This window comes from Pararge aegeria, chromosome 7 (assembly GCF_905163445.1).
Source record: "Pararge aegeria chromosome 7, ilParAegt1.1, whole genome shotgun sequence".
In the NCBI taxonomy this organism is placed as follows: domain Eukaryota; kingdom Metazoa; phylum Arthropoda; class Insecta; order Lepidoptera; family Nymphalidae; genus Pararge; species Pararge aegeria.
In genome coordinates this window covers 4338069-4356602 of record NC_053186.1, presented here as the reverse complement: position 1 = coordinate 4356602, position 18534 = coordinate 4338069, and the positions used below count along the sequence as shown (strand labels likewise).

Sequence of the window (18534 nt, the reverse complement as noted above, 5' to 3'; positions counted from 1 at the left end):
TCAAAATATGGCCGACTGTCTATTCTGTCAAAATATCGATTTCATAGATATATATCTGATCAAATTTTTTACAAATTAGATAAAAAATGTGATTAAGTTGAGTTTTATTTATTAATTCTTTAATTTAATAACGGATGGGCGATTTACTCACACTAGATGGTACACGATTATTGATGGATAACGTATAGTCCCAAAAATATTCTTACTACTCTACCCTTTTATGTAGAAAATAAATTTTTCTTTCTTACCCGTCGTTGAATGGATCTCATAGCTCGTCCGGAGAAGTACTACCGCTATATTTATAGAGTTTGTATGTTGGTACATGTTTGAGATAGCTATAAACATTGCTGTGAGAAATTGTAGGTTATTATATCATGTAGTTTTGTAATAATTTAAAAAACGGTAATATTCATCGGGCATTTTTTTTGTATTTAAGAGCGAATTAATAAAAAAATCATCGTGATTTTTCTTTAAACATGATTTACACCACATTTTATTTAGATAGTTTTAATATATTGCATTGATAAAGTAATATAACAACTAGTACATAATAAAGACACAATGAAAAAAACTGTAAAAAAAATTATAATAGCGTTGCAAGTCAGAAATCTCTACAAAAACAATTAAAAACAGTAAAAGTAAAAGTAATGCTATATGGATTAGACCTCTAGTTTAAGGTTATTTGTGAGTAACTTTGTCCCAATATTCCATAAACGCCGGCGGTCACTTAACCCTGGGACACATTGTATATGCCGCCAAGCAGCATTTCTGTATTCCGATCTAAAGTCCGTCACATAGGGCGGCACTTGGTAGGTTGTGCTTCTCGCATGCCCAGCAAAGTATAGCTCGGTTTATAGGCAATGGTTCTCCACTTACTCATCATCATCATCACATCAACCGATAGACGTCCACTGCTGGACATAGGTCTTTTGTAGGGAGTTCCAAGTTCCACTTACTATCAGGTGGGTAATCTACTTATCACTCAATCATCACAAAAACTTAGCATTACTATCCAAGAGCGCGTTGAATGTATGTTATATCTTGCACGATGGTACGGAACCCTATGTGTGCTAGTCTCGCATTCGCACTCGCACTTGTTCGGTTTTTATAATCTCTTTCCTCCGATTGTCGTGTCGTGTAAAGGCACTTGTATAAGTACAAAATACCTCGATAACCCTTGCCATTTCTGTGTAAACTATATTGTAAACAAAGAAGATAAGTTTTAATGCGATAGATCGCCATTAAAATTGGAATCAACATTGCCCGCGCTTTGTATTGCCGATATTAACACGAGGTAATTGCCTGAAATTAACTTTATTACTCAGCACCCAGTTACGTCACTTTACAGACTGATAGGAAGAATAAAAAAATGTGGAGTGTTTTTTATTGTTTGTATATACGAGTAGTTAAAAGAGGTGTAACGTTGTGGAAAGTTACTAGGTTGCTTCTTAGATAATGTATACTTTAGTTGTATTTATTAAATTATTTGTATGTTTTACTTGGCACTAACTTAAAAATGTTTAGAAAATACTTTTTTCCCCCATTTAGTTGTTATTAAAGTTATAACCGAAGGCATTTATTTTTCTTTAATTTCTATTATCCTTTTCAGTGGACTCTTTTTAGTTTGCATGATTTAAGTAAGTTATTACGGCCAAACGACGAGAATTTGGCAAACTCTCTGGCGCAGCGGTAAGACCTGTGGAATAAAACAAACTGCTCATCATCACAAAATATTGTTTTTCCCGATGCAGAGACGTTAAATTCAAATTCAAAAATTTTATTTATTCATGTAGGCCTATCACATGCACTAATGAAGCGTTCATACACATATGTTTCCATAATTGTAAGGGGATAACTTCGCCCACTTAAACCTAAAGCTACGAGAGTTCCAAACACGCCCGTAGTCTAAGAAGAGTCGACTACAAACTTAGCCAAAAATAGATCGGAGTCGGATGGGACCACATTGGAATTAAACCGTTTAAAACGAGAAAAGATTTTTATATGACTGTTTTCTGAGGTAACAAACATAAAAAATAACGTGTGTGTACTTATGTACACGCGTTAGAAGTTATACTTCTGTGGCGTAACAAGATAAAAATCTTATCTTAATTCTTACGCCTTATTCTACGTTTGTAGAGAAAACGACACTAACAATAATTATCTCATTATCAAAATTAATATTTGGAGTTTTTATGAGCATGCAGACTTTTTCCTAACCGCGCAGCTAAAGAAGTATTACTTAAAAATACAACTGAATATAATAATAGAACCTCCTTCTTTTTTTTAAGTCCATTAAAAAACGAATAAACAGGCAACATTGTACAAAAGCAAGATACTGTAAACGTCAAACGGTTGAGACAACGGCATTATAACAAAATCTTAACATAATAATCGTATGCATAGGTTGTGTAAGAAACAAGGCTCTGTGTTACCTGTTTATTTTATGAACATATTAGCATGCATATAACGTTAGTGCACGTTATTGCATATTAAATTACCTTTGTGAGCTGCATAACCAATATGCAGCGCCTCTAGGGCATCGCGTGTTTTACCTTAACGTCTTCATGTTTTATCTTCTCCTGGTACTATTTATCCGACTACGGAAAATAAAATAAAAATTGTTTTTTTAGTGGTAGTAGTAGGATGTGAGTAGTGTTAAATTAGGAACAGAAGGAAATGAATGAATGAATGTATATGCTTTTATTGCACACCACAAAACGGACATAAAAAGAAAAGTATAACGAAACAACGTATACAATTCGGCGGCCTTATCGATTCATAGCGATTTCTTCCAATTAATAATAATCTATTATCCAGTGAACTAATAATAATCTATGTAAAACATCACAATTAAAAAATATGTTATTTTTAACCATAACTCTCTCCCTCCCATTTATTCTGTAATGCGGACATTACAAAATAAATTGCATTTACCTGTAACGAAATTGTCTAAATTACGGTCTGTAACTTCTTTAGAATCGATGTGTTTTCAACCTCAACCTCATTTTACTTGGCACCGACCTAAAAATGTTGTAGAAAATATCTTTTTCTTGCTTTTTAGTTGTATAATAAAAAGTCGGTTAACTTTTATAAAAAAACCCCTAATTTTTGTGCTTTGGTTTCTTCTTCTAAATTATAATAGCCGAATTTCAACTGCTCGTAACTTTCTACATTATATTGCTCAGAGAAACCGAGGCGTTAATGCTTGAGAAGTTCTCCCGGCACTTCACCATCAGCTCCTTTATTGTGACAAGCATAAATTGCTTACCTACTAAAGCCATAATCGAAGCGCAACCAATGTAGTACTTATTATTGTGTCGTTCCGTGAGCCATCCGTGGTCTTCATCATCAGTTTCACTTGACGGAATGGTGCTTTGCGATAGTAAATGCTCAAGTTACTTTAAAAAATACTCAAATCGTATATAATATATAATATGGGAAATTTTCAAATTCCATAGGCACATATAAAATTTGAAGTATCCACTAAATTTCTCCAGTAGGGCTAGCACGGGCGGGAGATAAAAATGGTATCCCCCGATTATATACCCTGACAAGGGATATAATTAACGTGTCCACCTGCTAAATCACTGGTACATGGAATAGGAGAAGTTTACCCCCGTTTATTAAGACACATATATTATTTGGATAGTATTTCCACTTGTGCGCCAGTACTTGGAGAGTTTATAAAGCTGTGGGAGAAGGTAAATTTGTATTCTTTCCCCGGAGAGATAATTGTTTCCTGCCCATGCTAGCCGTGCAGGATCTATTCAACAGATCTTGACCTGACAAAAAATAGGACCAAATGGTCAAACAAAAAAAAATGTTCAAATCGGTTTGTAAATGACAGAGTTCTGAACAAATAATAAATACAGCCGAATTGAGAACCTCCTCTTTTTTGTAAGTAGGTTTTTCGCATTGTACGGTTTTATTTTTACATTTTTATAACTGAAATAAATGAAATGAAAAGGGGAAAAAACTATAAAAGAATATACATGTATTGCCCTTTCATAAACTCGCTTGACCTAGTGACCTAACATTTCAATTCAATTTTGACTACCCGGCAATAATTCAATATCGGAACCGAAATCATTCCAAAAGCAAACAAAGTTCACACACTATTTGCACATTCTAAAATAGGTTTTGTTTTCTTTTAAAACAGCTATCAATTTAATAATTTACAAACCGCTGGACAAATGTTTTAACGTACACCACAGATAATAATTCATGCTAAAATAACAGAACAAATATTATACGTGGAAAAGTGTCTATGTTCATTTTAACCATTAAACCGATCTTGATAAAATGAGGCACAAAAATGTTGCTTGCATCCTGGAATTGAACCTATTATATGAGTATTCATCAATGAATACAGTTTTAATATACACCACAGAAAAATGCTAACTTCACAGAATAAATATTATAAATATGAAAGTGTTTATTTCATTTCAACCGTTAAACCGATACTAATGAAATTTGGCACACATATTGCTTGCATCCTGGAGATGAACATAGGATAGTATCTATCCCGGATAAAATGCGAGACCGATAACCGAGATAATGACGTTACCCGCGATACTATACGCGCGAATAGCATTTGTTACTTAAGCATGGCTTAGCTTATCCTAGTGATGTTTTGAATAGAAATAGTTTACATTCTGGTGTGGAAATTATTAATAACGCACAGAAATAATATATTACATAAAAGCACGCGAGGCTATATCCACCATATCGTAAGATTTTGGCATTCCTATCATATCCTATATTTATCCAAATAATTAAATAAATAAATACACTATGATGATACACATATCGTCATCTAGCACCAAAGTAAGCGTAGTTTGTTTCATGTGTACTAAGTTGACTGAGGAATAATTTTATGAATTATATACATAAATATTTATAATATACAGATAAACACCTAGACACTGAAAAATATTCATGTTCATCACAGAAATATTTTCAAGTTGTGGGAATCGAACCAAGCCTTGGACTCGGAAAGCAGTGTTGCTGCCCTCTGCGCCAATCGGCTGTCAAATTTAATAATTACTTTTATAATAAAGATTTGTTATGTATATATATATTCCTTATTATTCAATTTGGACCTATCTTTTAGAAGTTTGAAAATTGAATTCATTCAATATTGTTTCCTGCATTTTATCTAGAATAAAACAGCGCCTGACAGACATGATTGAGTGGTTTTCGGGATAATTTGGATTCTCAGTTCGTACCGGTAAGTGAAGCTGCAATTGAGTTCTAGGTATTCTTTAGATTTCTACTCATAAGAAATTATGTGTTTGAGGGTGTCCATATAGTAAGTATAATTTGGAAATAAAACTGGACCCGGTAGGTAACTCTGCAAATAGCTTCTAGGTTTTCTTTTAAGATATTAGAACCGGTAATGACCGATTTAGTGCAGACGAAGTTCCTTGGGTCAGCAAGTAATAAAAAATCGCGACCAGTAATGTATCATTTTCTCGATCTGACTACCGTATCATTCGTAGATATCCGTCGTGAGATTTGTGTACCTTCAACGGAATTAGCAACAATACCTTTTATTTCTTTTTCCTTTCATACCCACCGTATAAAAGGTTGAACTTTATTTATAAAGTTTTATCAGAGGTCCACGTAAACGCGATATGAATAAGAATTTACGGGGAGCAACAGGTGGCTTTGTGGTTTGCATTTGTATTTCTAAAGGTGAAAGAGCGTATTTACAGGGTTATTTATTGTGAAAACGGGTCAAGCGTGAGGAAAGACACCCTAATGGCGCCTTTTGTGTTGAACATAAATCATAAAGCTAAGTAAATTGAAAGATTTTAAAGTAATGCTATCGGTTATTAACGACCTCCCTGGCGCTGTAGTTGTATAAGTGGGAGGTCCGGGGAAGATCTCTGGGGGGGGGGGGGGGGGGCAATTTATAAATTTATAATTTCTGAATTTTCCCTGGTTTGGGAGGCTTCGGCTGTACCACCGTACCGACAAAGACCCAGCGGAAATTTAGCGTTCTGGTACGATGCCATGTAGAATCCATAGGGGTATTGGTTTAACAGGTTAGCTCGCTGCCATCTTAGAATCATCATCGCTAACCATTAGGCGATTGCAGTCAAGGGCTAACTTGTAAAGTTGTAGGTAAAATAAATAAAAATTGTCCACATTCTTTATCTATTTACCTCGTTAGTTTTGAGATCTGTGATCAGTTGGAAGTTAGCCCAAAGGGTAGGACTTCGTCTTCATTTTCGGGGCGTCGAGTTACGCACCTCTAACTTTTTCTAAGTTAGGTGCGCTTTTTTTAAAAGCTACCAAAATATCACTTGCTTCAATGGTGACGGAAAACATCGTGGGGAAATTATCAAAGGTGTGCAGAGTCCACCGCACTGGGCAGACTACGTTAACACATTCGCATTGTGGAGGGGTGGGGAGTGGGGGGGGGGGGGGGGGTTTGCCATGTAGGGGCCGGTAATGGCCTGTAATGATGATGATGATGATGATGATGATGATAAGTGGGAGATTTGAGATCCGAATTGAGATTTTATAATTCATTCAATTAATTATTCATTTAATTAAATTAATTATAACAAAGTTTTATTAAAAACTACGGGTACGTCTCAGCTGCCGTATCTGCTCAAATGCTTAAGCGCCGTAAATACTCCGTTATTTGTAATGACTACATTTTTGCGGCGCTTGCGTTTGAGACTCTGAGGCCATGGTCTTCGGACACGAAACATTTTATTAACATAGTGTCACAAAAATTGGTCCTTACGTCTGGTGACCCAAGAGCTGGCTTATTTAGCCCAACGGCTAGTCTAGCTTTTCAAAGGGGCAATAGCGGCATTTTGGGTACCATGCTCATAAGTGAACAGTTAAACGGCTTATAGGTATTGGAAATTTAGTTTGTAACTATTATTTTCCTACAAAAATATATTTTTGGTTGGTTTATTCATAAAGAAAAAAAGAAATTAAAAAAAAATTAAACAAATATTATATCTATAAAAAAATATCTGAATGGTTTCTGGTCTTTTTTTATAATTATAATTGACGAAACAAGCCGATGACCTACCTTATTGTAAGTGGTAAACCATAGCGCATAGAGAGAGCAACACATCGCATGCAAGGAACACTTCCTGCAAAGTGCGTCTATCAACCGTGCGAAGGTTTTAAGCCCCATTGCCCCAAGCCTGTAATAACACCGACAACCACACCTTTAAGACCGGCACACAGTATTGCAACAATGCTGCTTTGCGGCAGGAATAAGATTTTTGTTAGTATGCACGAGAACGTAGCGTTGGTCGGCCGAGGTGGGCAGACTACATCAAAAGAGGTTCTGGTAGCCGCTGGAAACACGTCGCCTATTACCGTCGATTTGCGAACCCTACACAAAACCTATGTCCAGCAGTGGACGTCAATCGGTTGAAGTGATGCGTGATGAGGACTTACGTTGTTAAAATAAGCTCTCTCAAATTTGCCGACAATCCCTAGTATGGGAATATGGATGTAAGTCGCTTTTATAGCGCTTCCGTTTGATATCGTATCACCATCGTTCTTAATCCATCAAGATTGACCGGCTTAGCTGTTCGTTCGACACTGTATTGGGTAATATTACTTTGTTGGTATAATATTCATATAGTGTAACTATAAAAGTAACTGCGGCTTCGCCAGCGATTGTTCCGGTATTTTGTAGTACCTACTCGTAGTATAATTAACGAATGTATATTGATAAACGACTAAGACACCGGGAGGTATCTTTGCATCGTTAGAGTCCATCTAGGACTGAATTGTATCGATAATGCAATTACTATTTATATCAAAATACCCACCAAGTCAATGTCATGAACATTGGTTATTAATCAAATATAATTTTAATTGTTTCTTGAAAAATATCTTTTAACTAATTAATAATTATTAGGGTACTTGTAAAATCCTAATCAATTTAATAAAATATCTGGCAAATATGAATTTAAATTGATCAAAAGTTTGGTTATTTACCCACTTGATAAAATTACTGTAACAATATATTTATCACCATCATTATCGTTATCAACACATTACCGACTCACTACAGGTCTCCTTTCACGGTGATGGGGTTAGGCCGTAGACCACCACGCTGACCAAATGCGGATTGGTAGACTTCACAATTTGCATTTGGTTAGCGTGGAGCGTGAGTTTCAAGCGTGAACTTTACGGAGAACTCCCAGGCATGCAGGTTTCCTCACGATGTTTTCTTAATACAAGTTAGCCCTAGACTGTAATCTCAACTGGTGATAAGGTAAGGGTTATGGAAATTATATTTAACTCGTACGGTTTCCACGAGGCACCGTTAAAACACTTGGTGGCACAAATACGTCGGTATTGTAGTTATCACCCATCAGAACGTAACGTACGTTATAAACATACAAACTTCGCAAGCTAAATAAATGCTGGTAATAAATTAACAAAGGTTATTTTGTTCGCAGATCATGTCGAATCCAACCGGAAGCAGTTTCCAATGGGACAAGCTGTCACCCGCAGAGTTCCAACAGCTGCAGGAACTCACATCATGTAAGTTCCTTGAAGTTCTTCTTAAGGAACCCTTATCTCCTCAGAACTTAAAAATTGCAAAAACATTTTATTACAAGTTATCTTTTAAGTTTTAGATTTCTGAAGTGAAAACTTCTTTAGGCGCGCTGAGCACTTTTTGGGTGATGATCAAGCGTAAAACTCGCGTCATCTTTACCGAACGAATGCCATGAGCTATATGTTTACACAACGTGTAAATGAAAACCGTAGTAATACTTCAGAGGCTACAGGTAGGTACATTATGCTGTATCTGAGACTTACCTGTGCAACCGAAATGCTAATAGATCTCGAGTACACAATTGCCATAGTTCTTACGGAAAGAAATCTGATACAGCCCTAACATCAAATGCAAAAGTAAAATCAAGTGGCCCCTGTCACATTATTAGTTACGTTTCGCGTACAGTAGGTACTATGCAAGTGTCGGTCGGTCTTTTATCTTCAATAGGGTTGTCATTAGTAAGCACTTAGAATGTTTCAAACTAGTTAGTATGGAAAAATAAATACGCTTCTTTTAATTTAATATTTTATAGGCTGCTTCCGTATGAAATATACTTATACACCCTCAGAACCTTCAATATCAACCTTCGTAATTTCGTTACACGTTGTACATGTACTTACATTTCGTTTTCACTTCTACCGGCAGTTCCCAAAGACTGCCCTGCAAGTTTTTTTAATGTCATCACGCAAATCTTTATTGGGATTTTGTATATTTGTAACTTCTATTCGATTTTTGAATTTCATAATCCTAAAAGCATAAAAAGCAACAAATTGATGAAGTTCAGCGTGGTAACTCCATTTGGGTAACATAATATCAGGTAATCGCAAAAGGCTTTACCGAAATTGCTCTCTCGAGGCCAATTACGTATATGGGTAACCCGACCGAAGCGGGCTCTATTAAGTTACTTTTTACTCCCTAGAGTGGCAATACGTCGGTACAGGCATAGTGCCTATACCATCACTGCGGTAAATGTAAAAGATTACTTTTCTCAATATATCTAATACTCTAGATCAAAGTCAAATATTTCTTTATTCAAATACGCACATAGATGTCACCTTTGATGCGTACATTACGAAAATTAAGCTTTACACATCGCATAAAAATATGCACATTGTATTTAGATGATGTCGATAACAACATTCGTACACTTAATATTAAAGTTGGAATAGTCCCAAACGCGCCCTGGTCTAAGAAGAAGCACAAAACAAACATAGTCCTTAGTTAGTGTTTTTTTTGTTATCATCATCGCGCGTTGCCATTCGCAACCTGGTTAGAGCAATAGAACAATATAACACCCTAGCTTGGTGGTCGTCTTCGTAAACCTTTGTACTGTAATAGGACTTTTCTGTTAGCTTACGTGTAAAATATACTTTGAATTTTTAAGAGGATGTGTCTTAAAAAGTTCCACGATATCAACCGGTAGTTTATTGTAAAATTTTATACACTTTCTTTTAAATTCTAATAACATATACTGGGTGTTTATCTGTATATTATAAGTTATAAGTTATAATTTATGCATGTATATAAAATTCATAAAAATATTCATCAGTCATCTTAGTACCCAAGCTACGCTTTCTTTGGGGCTAGATGGCGATGTGTGTATTGTCGAAGTTTTACTTATTTGTTTATTTTATACTTAAGAGTTTTGTATCCCTTAAATTATGTCAAACTTATACCACACCGTCGCTGTTTAACACCTGTTTACCACCTTAATATTTAAGTTTGTTTAATGAAAAACAATCCTGGAATTGAAGATGAAAGTTTTAATGGAAAATCTTTACGTTACTAGCACAAATTACACGCGTACAAAGTCACGTGCACTCCTAATACAGATAAAAATATATTAAACCAACCACCCCCTTGCACAATGCAATACCTTCGGGATATAAATTAATTTATTAGAGTACCTAGGCAGACCGCAATACATCTCCGATATATCTACCTACGACAAGTTACGGGCCTCATACACGAGCGGTCCGTCGGAGCGATCATCATCATCATATCAACCGATTGACCTCCACTGCTGGCCGTAGATCTTTTGTAGGGAGTTCCAAATACCAAGGCCTTGAGAAGACCTCGTCGGGGGTCTACCAACGCTGCGTTTACCGGTGCGAGGTCGCCATGCCAGCATCTTAGGAATCCAAGGTCCATCGGTTCTCCGAGCTATGTGCCCCGCCCGTAGCGATCATTTGCATGCGAATCACGCCGATCGTTTGTTTTTTTTTATTCACTACAAGATGGCAACGAAGTTTACAAGCATTCGTTCACTGTCAAGGCTACTGAATTGTGGAATGCACTCCCATTGAACATACGACAGTCAAAGACACTAGGCATATTTAAAAATCCTGTTATTTATTTATCTACTCTAACTCATATTAAAGAATTTATGGTATATTAAAGTATGTATGAGTATATTTATTTTTTATGTTTATAATTATTGTTGTATTTGTGGTCTGGTTTATGTTTTAGTGTGTAGTTATTCGTATGTATATGTTTAAAACACACGTGTACCCCACGTTTTCTTTTTTTTTAAGTTTTCCTAATCCTAAGGTTGCCTGGCAGAGATAGCTACTTAGCGATCTTTTAGGCCGCCTTTTGTATCCTACAACATTTTTTTAGATTTTTGTTCTTTTTTTCCAAATAAAGAGTATAAATAAATAATAAATAAGATGCCCCTTGATTGCAATTAGAAAACTCGCCATGGTAAGTGATGATGCAGTTTAAGATGGTATATTTAATAATTAAATATACCATCTTAAACTGCATCATCACTTATATTCAAGTTACTCGAACAAGTAACTGGTGCAAACTACATGCACAAGAACTGATGCAAGCGATATGCTAATAAGTTCTTGTGCATGTAGTTTGCACCAGTTACTTGTTCGAGTAACTTGAACCAATAGCTTGTCGCAGTAGCTCTGTGGAGTTTGACCGACTTACGCGAGTGTAGTGAATTATGAAACGCATCTGATTCGCTTCCAATCTCTGAAATATCATGTTATTTAGGTATATAGACATATACGGGCGATCCGATGCTATTAACGAATTGTAAGGCGAGGCGTAACCACATCTATGGATATCATATTAAAAAGGTCACAATTCACAAAGGCTACGTAATTAAAGGACCTCACGCACTTACCAACTTGCATAAGCATTTGTTGTGAGCGTTCGTCTCAGACCATGCATTTAGAACAATCTGAAAGTGCAGAAAATGTAATATCACGTTTTGTAACATTATTATACCGATGACAATGATGGCTCTCCAGTTTTTTCTATAATTTGGTGCAGCGTGGTAGGTCAATGCTCTGAATCCCTCTCTCCCTCTCTATGAAAACGGGGGCCTATTCTGATTATGCTTCTAACCAAATTGGTTCAATTACACGTTACTGAATCTTTAAACTAAAGCAATAAAGACAGCCAACCTACTCGCGGTTGCATCACGCAATACTCTTCGGGTTAAGAAATTAATCTATTAGAGTACCAAGGCGGCCGTATGTATTTCTGATACAAGTATGTACGAGGTAATGTTATGAACTCGCAAAGGCTTCGATCAATGATATTGATCGAAGTGACCTATTACTACTATGTACTGTATTGGCTAATTTCATTTAAGGGCTCCACTCATGTTACAACTTACTGTATATCCCGCTGTTGGATGTAACATACGTAAAGAGTAGCTCTAGGATTCTTCTCAGACCAGAGCCCTGATTTTCTATTTCCAGTAATCTTATTAATAAGAGTACAAAATTGCATAAGCTTGGATCTAAGAGATAATAATAATATAAATAATATTTCTTACGCATTTAAGTTATTATTTTTCTATAGAACGACATACGGAGTACTGCTATAAGCTTACAAGGTTTTCAATCAATAATTTGTGTATCGTGTGGTTGGGTGTAACATAAGGAAGTGTGTGTTAAAGGGTTCCTTTCAGACCTGGGCCCTGATTTTACATTACCTAACATTCCATTCTTATTCTAAGCACGCTTTTAACATCATTTGTGGCTGGGCTTAGCTTGGAAAGCTTAGACTTAAGTCACATGGCAGTTGTTTTTACACACTATTAACTATGCCAGGTTGCTTATTGAATATTTTCAAATGACAATGTGAGATGGTGATAGCGAAAAGAACACCCGGCTAAGGTTTACAAATATAGTTATCAGCATCACTACTCACTAGTATTTACCTACACATTTTGTATGTAATCAACGCATCAAAACTGCCATCTCTGTGCCTATTTGAATATATAAATATTTGACTGTGACTTTGACTTTGACTTTGACACTATAATTGGCTAGTTAAGGGTTTTATTCATGTTCAAAGTTGCAGATAGTCCCGCTGTTTGAATTACAGATGCATGCAATGTTGTGAAGTTGCAATAATCGAGTTGCTCGCTTGATACGAGATGTATTAAACTTTTATCCAACAATGTACCTCCTTAAGTTGATATGCTGATGATGAGAAAAGTAATACAAATAAATATAGCCAACAATACCGTCGGGATATAAATTAATTAATTAGACTATGGTCTTCTGCTATTAAGCTCTCAAGGGGATTATTGTAACATACTGTAAGTTCAATTTAAAGGCCTTACGCACATTCCAACTTGCTGTATATTCCGCTGTTGGGTGAAACAGATGTTGTGGAGTTATTTGAAGGTGCAGTGGGCAGCGACCCTGCTTTTTGAGGCTGTGGGTTTGTGTGATGAACATGAATGTTACTCAGTGTCTGGGTGTATATCTGTATACCTAATATAAAGTACTTATACGTGTAAATGAAAACCGAAATATTACTTCACAGGCTTTAGAGGTAAATTATTTACTGTCTCTAAGACTTATCAGTGAAACCGAAACGCTAAAAGTTTATGAATAAACCACTGCCACAGTTTTCAATGTAAGAAATCAGATACAGCATCATATGAAATATTAAAATCAAGTGGTCGTCAGTCTTTTATCTTCAATAGGGTTTTGTAAGCAACCACTTAGAATGTTTGAATTATTTTGTATGGAAACTTCCATACAAAATAATTCAAACATTCTTCATTATGCTTCCTTATTAAATATACTTGAAGGATTCAACAGTACTTCGTATTCCGGTTATACGTTGTAATATATTTGAAAAAAAAATATTTATCAGTCGTCTCAGTACCCATAACACAAGCTTCGCTTACTCTGGGGTGAGATCGCGATGTGTGTATTGTCGTTGTATATATATTTTTATTAAAACAAAAAAGTTACGACATCGACAACCAACCAATACCGCTGGTATGAACTTACATTAAATTAATGTATTTTATGTATGGCCTGCTGTTATATGCCCTCAAGGGGGTTATTGATACACATTTTAATTTGTTGGTTGAATTTAAGGGCATTACGCTCCTTCCAACTGAATATTCGCTGATTGAACAGGTCGAGCTTGGGACCTCCATTGGTGATGAGAAGGTTTTAAGTAGTCATCATCATCTTCATCATCATCACCCCATTACCGGCCCATTACAGGGTTTGCTCCCAGAATAGGAAGGATAAGGAGGAACTCTATCAGAATAAGAAGACTCTATCTTCTTATTCTGATAGAGTTCTCCATAATGTTCCTAATGTTAGACCGTAGTCTACCACGCTGACCAAGTGCGGATTGGTCGAGAACATGTGGAGAACTCTCAAGAATGCAGGTTTCCTCAAGATGTTTTCCTTTGCCGTTAAAGCAAGTGATATTTAAATTGCTTAAATTAAAAACGCACATAACTCCGAAAAGTCAGTGGTGCTCGGGGCTCGAACTCGGTCTCCACGAAAGGGACGCTGAAGTTTTTTATTAAGTAGTAGTAAAGCGTTTTGTGTCGAGATCGTCTGGTACTACCGCCATGTTTATTTCTCCGCCAAACAGCATTGCCATGTTCCGGTCCGAAGGGTGTGGCTGAAGGTGTAATTAATGAGGCTGAACATCCATGCCTCATGTTGCCGTATGCATATTAATACTAAATATAAAAAAAAAAAAAAAAAAAAACCCTACTGACCATTCCGTCATGCGATTAAGCGTTAAGGTACAATGCCACCTAGATGCCCGATAGGGGGAATGGGTTTAATATAACTACCATAACCGTAACAGGTATTTTAATATTATTTAACTTAAGTTTTTATAAGTTAACAGGTTAGTTCGCTACCATCTCAGACAGCATAGTCACTTACCACAAAGCAAGATTGGAGTCTAGGGCCAACTTGTAGTGGAATTGAAAAAAATGCAAATTAATAAATAATTAATCAATTACGTTATCTTTCCACAGATTCAAGCAGAAAACTGGAAGATGTGCTCAAAGAATTGGCAGAAGTTAAGAAACAGAATCCAGATGGTGTAAGTTATTTAACATCAAAAGTAATAATACCTAAATGAATAACTATTATTATTTTATTTGCAAATGTCCAAAATCCCTTATCAAAACACATGAATACTAAACAAAACTAAAAGATAATTAATTATACAAGAAAAACAATATCTGAGTAGGTAACTAAACTACGGAGCTGGCAGAGATTTTAATAAAATTTGGTGACACACCTTCCACAGTTCCTCCTACCAGAAAATTTGTTGCATTTTTTATTCATTCCTAGCATCGAATTCCTCTTAAATGTGGCAAAAGTTTATGTATTCAGTTTAATGCCATCCGATAAGGAGTTTTGTCCCTTATCTCCACTCATATTTATTAGATCTACACGCAATTTGGTAGAAATAAATTGATTCTACAACCTATCAAACTACAAAAATAACTATTTCAATCGGTATATATTTGACGGAGTGATGGTGTAAAATCGTCATTCACTTTCCCCCTTCTCCTAAAGGAACAGTACTTAATTTCGGCTTAAAAAGTATCGTATATCTTGCCTCGTAGTATGAACTCAAATGATGCAAAGCTCCATTGGAATCGGTGCTGTAGTGTCGTGAAAAGCTGCCAAGATACAGACAGACAGACAACAATGAATGAAAGAGAATTACAGAGTGTTATGTGTGTACATAATTCGACCCGTTACAATTTTATTAAAAGTAAGTGTAGATAGACAAAAACTAAACCCTAAAATATCTTCAGTACACAACAAGTGCCTTTTGAAAAAAGGAATTTTTGAATTTGACGTGGGCAATAATTTTTTTCTACCATATTAATGAAACTTTTTCATTCGGAAAACGAGATACTTATACTATTTTTGTCAACGTAAAGAAACAAGTTCAAACGAGAAAAGTTTACAGATCATAAATCGGTAAACTTTTCTCGTTTCTAGTTAAAAATAGGTGCGAACAGGCTCACAACAAATTGTGTGATTGTCAATGCATGGATGTCTATTGTCTGTACACTGTTTGAACTTTTAAATTGATGTTTGTAGTTTATTGTTTGTATGCAAATCCAGTTTTCCACTGTGACCTAGAATTGTCACTCTTTTTCCCCGAGGGACACGGAATGTCCGAGTTTACTTGGTTAAATTGCACTTTGTTTTTCCGCCCATCTGTCAGAGCTTTTTAACTGAATTATGGAACGTATAATCTAATAGTCTGCGTTGAAATCACCATAAAATACATTTAGTACCAGCGAGGTTACTAATTTATATAAAACGTAACGCCTCCTTATGTTTACTTTGACAAGGTTGCTTGGAAACAGTCTGCCCCGGTCTCGTCTCCCATAAAATAGAAAAATTATTGCTAAATTTTATATGAATGTTAGTGTTATTATAATAATAATAATCGTGTATTACAAAATAAGGTGTTACATATTGGTTAAGGATACAGTGTAATGCCAGTTATTTGGCATGCAATGTTACACAATAGGTTACATATGCCAATTTTTAAACAAAACTTTGTTATATAACTAAAAAGCGAGAAATTAATATTTTTTACAATATTTTTTAAGTAGGCGTCAAGTAAAATTTTGAAAATTACTTGGGATAGATTATTAAAAATGAGTTTTAATCGAGTTTTAAAAATGATGTAGAAGACAAAATAAAAAAAAAACCTCTCCATTTTGTTAGTCGGTTAAAAATAGTGCTCGACATCCGATGGTCGCAACAATTTTATATAATTACTAGCGGACCCCAGCGCCATCTGTCGGGCTGATTTGTGAATCTAAACCATCCAGGGTGCCACCCAAACGCATACCAAAAAATTCATTCAAATCGGTCCAGCCGTTTAGGAGGAGTTCAGTGACATACACACGCACACAAGAAATATATATGTAATTATTGTCCGATAGTAGCCAACATAATACTGCCACTTTGGATTATGTTTAATAAAGGCCATAATATTAAAATCTGTGGTAAAGACAAAAATGCTCTACCCTGCATGTCATCTCAGGTCCCCCGTCCTAGGTACGTTGTCTCTTATAACCATTTGTAAGAGAGCTCATAAAACCCAATACGAATGAAAAAGCAATATACGACGTCATATCCGACATCTCTTTTCACCCTGACGTCACAACCAGGCCGCATATTATCGACAGGCTGGATGGCCCTTCCATTTCGTAAAACATTTACAAATTGCAACGTTAAGTTCTATGTCATAAAGCCGAATATCATTGAAAAAAATTTGCTGGCTATTACATGATGACGTCACGGGAAACTGTGCCGAGGTCTCTCGTGATGGATTACGTGACCTATGACGTCAGACATAAAACGTCATAAGCTATTTGCATTGAGTAATGTAAGAATATTTTTATAGGGAAGTCGAAAATAAAACTTTCTCACCCGACTATGGTTTTTTTTTTTATAGAAATGTTATGTATTTTCATTGACACTGATTTGTAGAAATGTTACCAATGTTACGATAGTATTCTGTTGTGCCAAATGTCACCAATGTTACTATAGTAGGTATTCTGTTGTGCCCATTTTCTAAACTTAACTAAATTGAGAGATCCAATTGTTGCTTTTTGTCTTTTGAAACCTTTCTGCACGGCTAGCATGGGCAGGAGAGAAAGGATAAAAAATTTTCGTCTCCCACAGCTTTATCAACTCTCAGAGCACTGGCGCACAAGTGGAAATCCTATCCAAATAGTATATGTGTAATAATAAACACGGGTAAACTCCTCCTATTTCCTATTCCCGTTCTTTATCAAGTGGACACGTTAATTATATTCCCTGGCAGGGGATATAATTTTTGTCTCCTGTCTGTACTAGCCTTGTTGAGGTTCATACCTATACTTCCATATCCGTAGAGAGCCATCACGGGGCAAGCTATAGCTTGGCTCCATCGAAAGCTGTTGAGCTTTTTGTGGCAGAGCTCCTCTGGGAAAGAACTATCGCCATGCTTAAATAAATAAATAAATATACTACGACAACACACACATCGCCATCTAGCCCCAAAGTGAGCGTAGCTTGTGTTTTGGGTACTAAGATAGCTGATGAATATTATTTTTTATGAATATAATACACATAAATACTTATAATATACATATAAACACCAAGACACTGAAAAACATTCATGCTCATCACACAAACATATTCCAGTTGTGGGAATCGAACCCACGGCCTTGGACTCAGAAAGCAGTGCTTGTGTATGTCACTGAACTCCTCCTAGACGGCGATTTGAATGATTTTTTTGGTACACGTTTGGGTGGCACCCTGGATGGTTTAGATTCACAAATCAGCCCGACAGATGGCGCTGGGGTCCGCTAGTAACTAAGTAAATAATTACCTGAATACCTTCAGTTTTAAGATATTGTTTGATAATGTTCAATAAGAGGTGATACAGTTAATACCTCCAGTTTCTGATTTATATTCACCGTGTTTTATAAGTGTATGATGGTTTCCCTGATAGAGCATCTGCTTGGTTATTATAACTATTTCCGAATACACTTTATCTTCTTTTGACGACCTCCCTGGTGCAACGGTGAGCGCTATGAATTTGATTAAGAGGGTTTGATTCCTGGCACGGCAGTTAGATCTAACTATAGTTATTATGTGTTTTCAAGAAATTAAATAAATAAATAAATAAATAAATAGACGTGTAATTCAGCA

General features: G+C 35.9%; 1 protein-coding gene across 1 annotated transcript in view; it reads left to right on the top strand.

Annotated features, from left to right (window-relative positions):
• Window positions 1-18534, top strand: part of LOC120624941 (diacylglycerol kinase 1) — a 118094-nt gene that overhangs the window by 59691 nt on the left and 39869 nt on the right. Inside the window, exons 2-3 of the mRNA XM_039891775.1 lie at window positions 8451-8535; window positions 14829-14896. Coding sequence (XP_039747709.1) covers window positions 8454-8535; window positions 14829-14896 — 150 coding nt within the window. The 5' untranslated portion in view covers window positions 8451-8453. The remainder of the gene's footprint in view (window positions 1-8450; window positions 8536-14828; window positions 14897-18534) is intronic.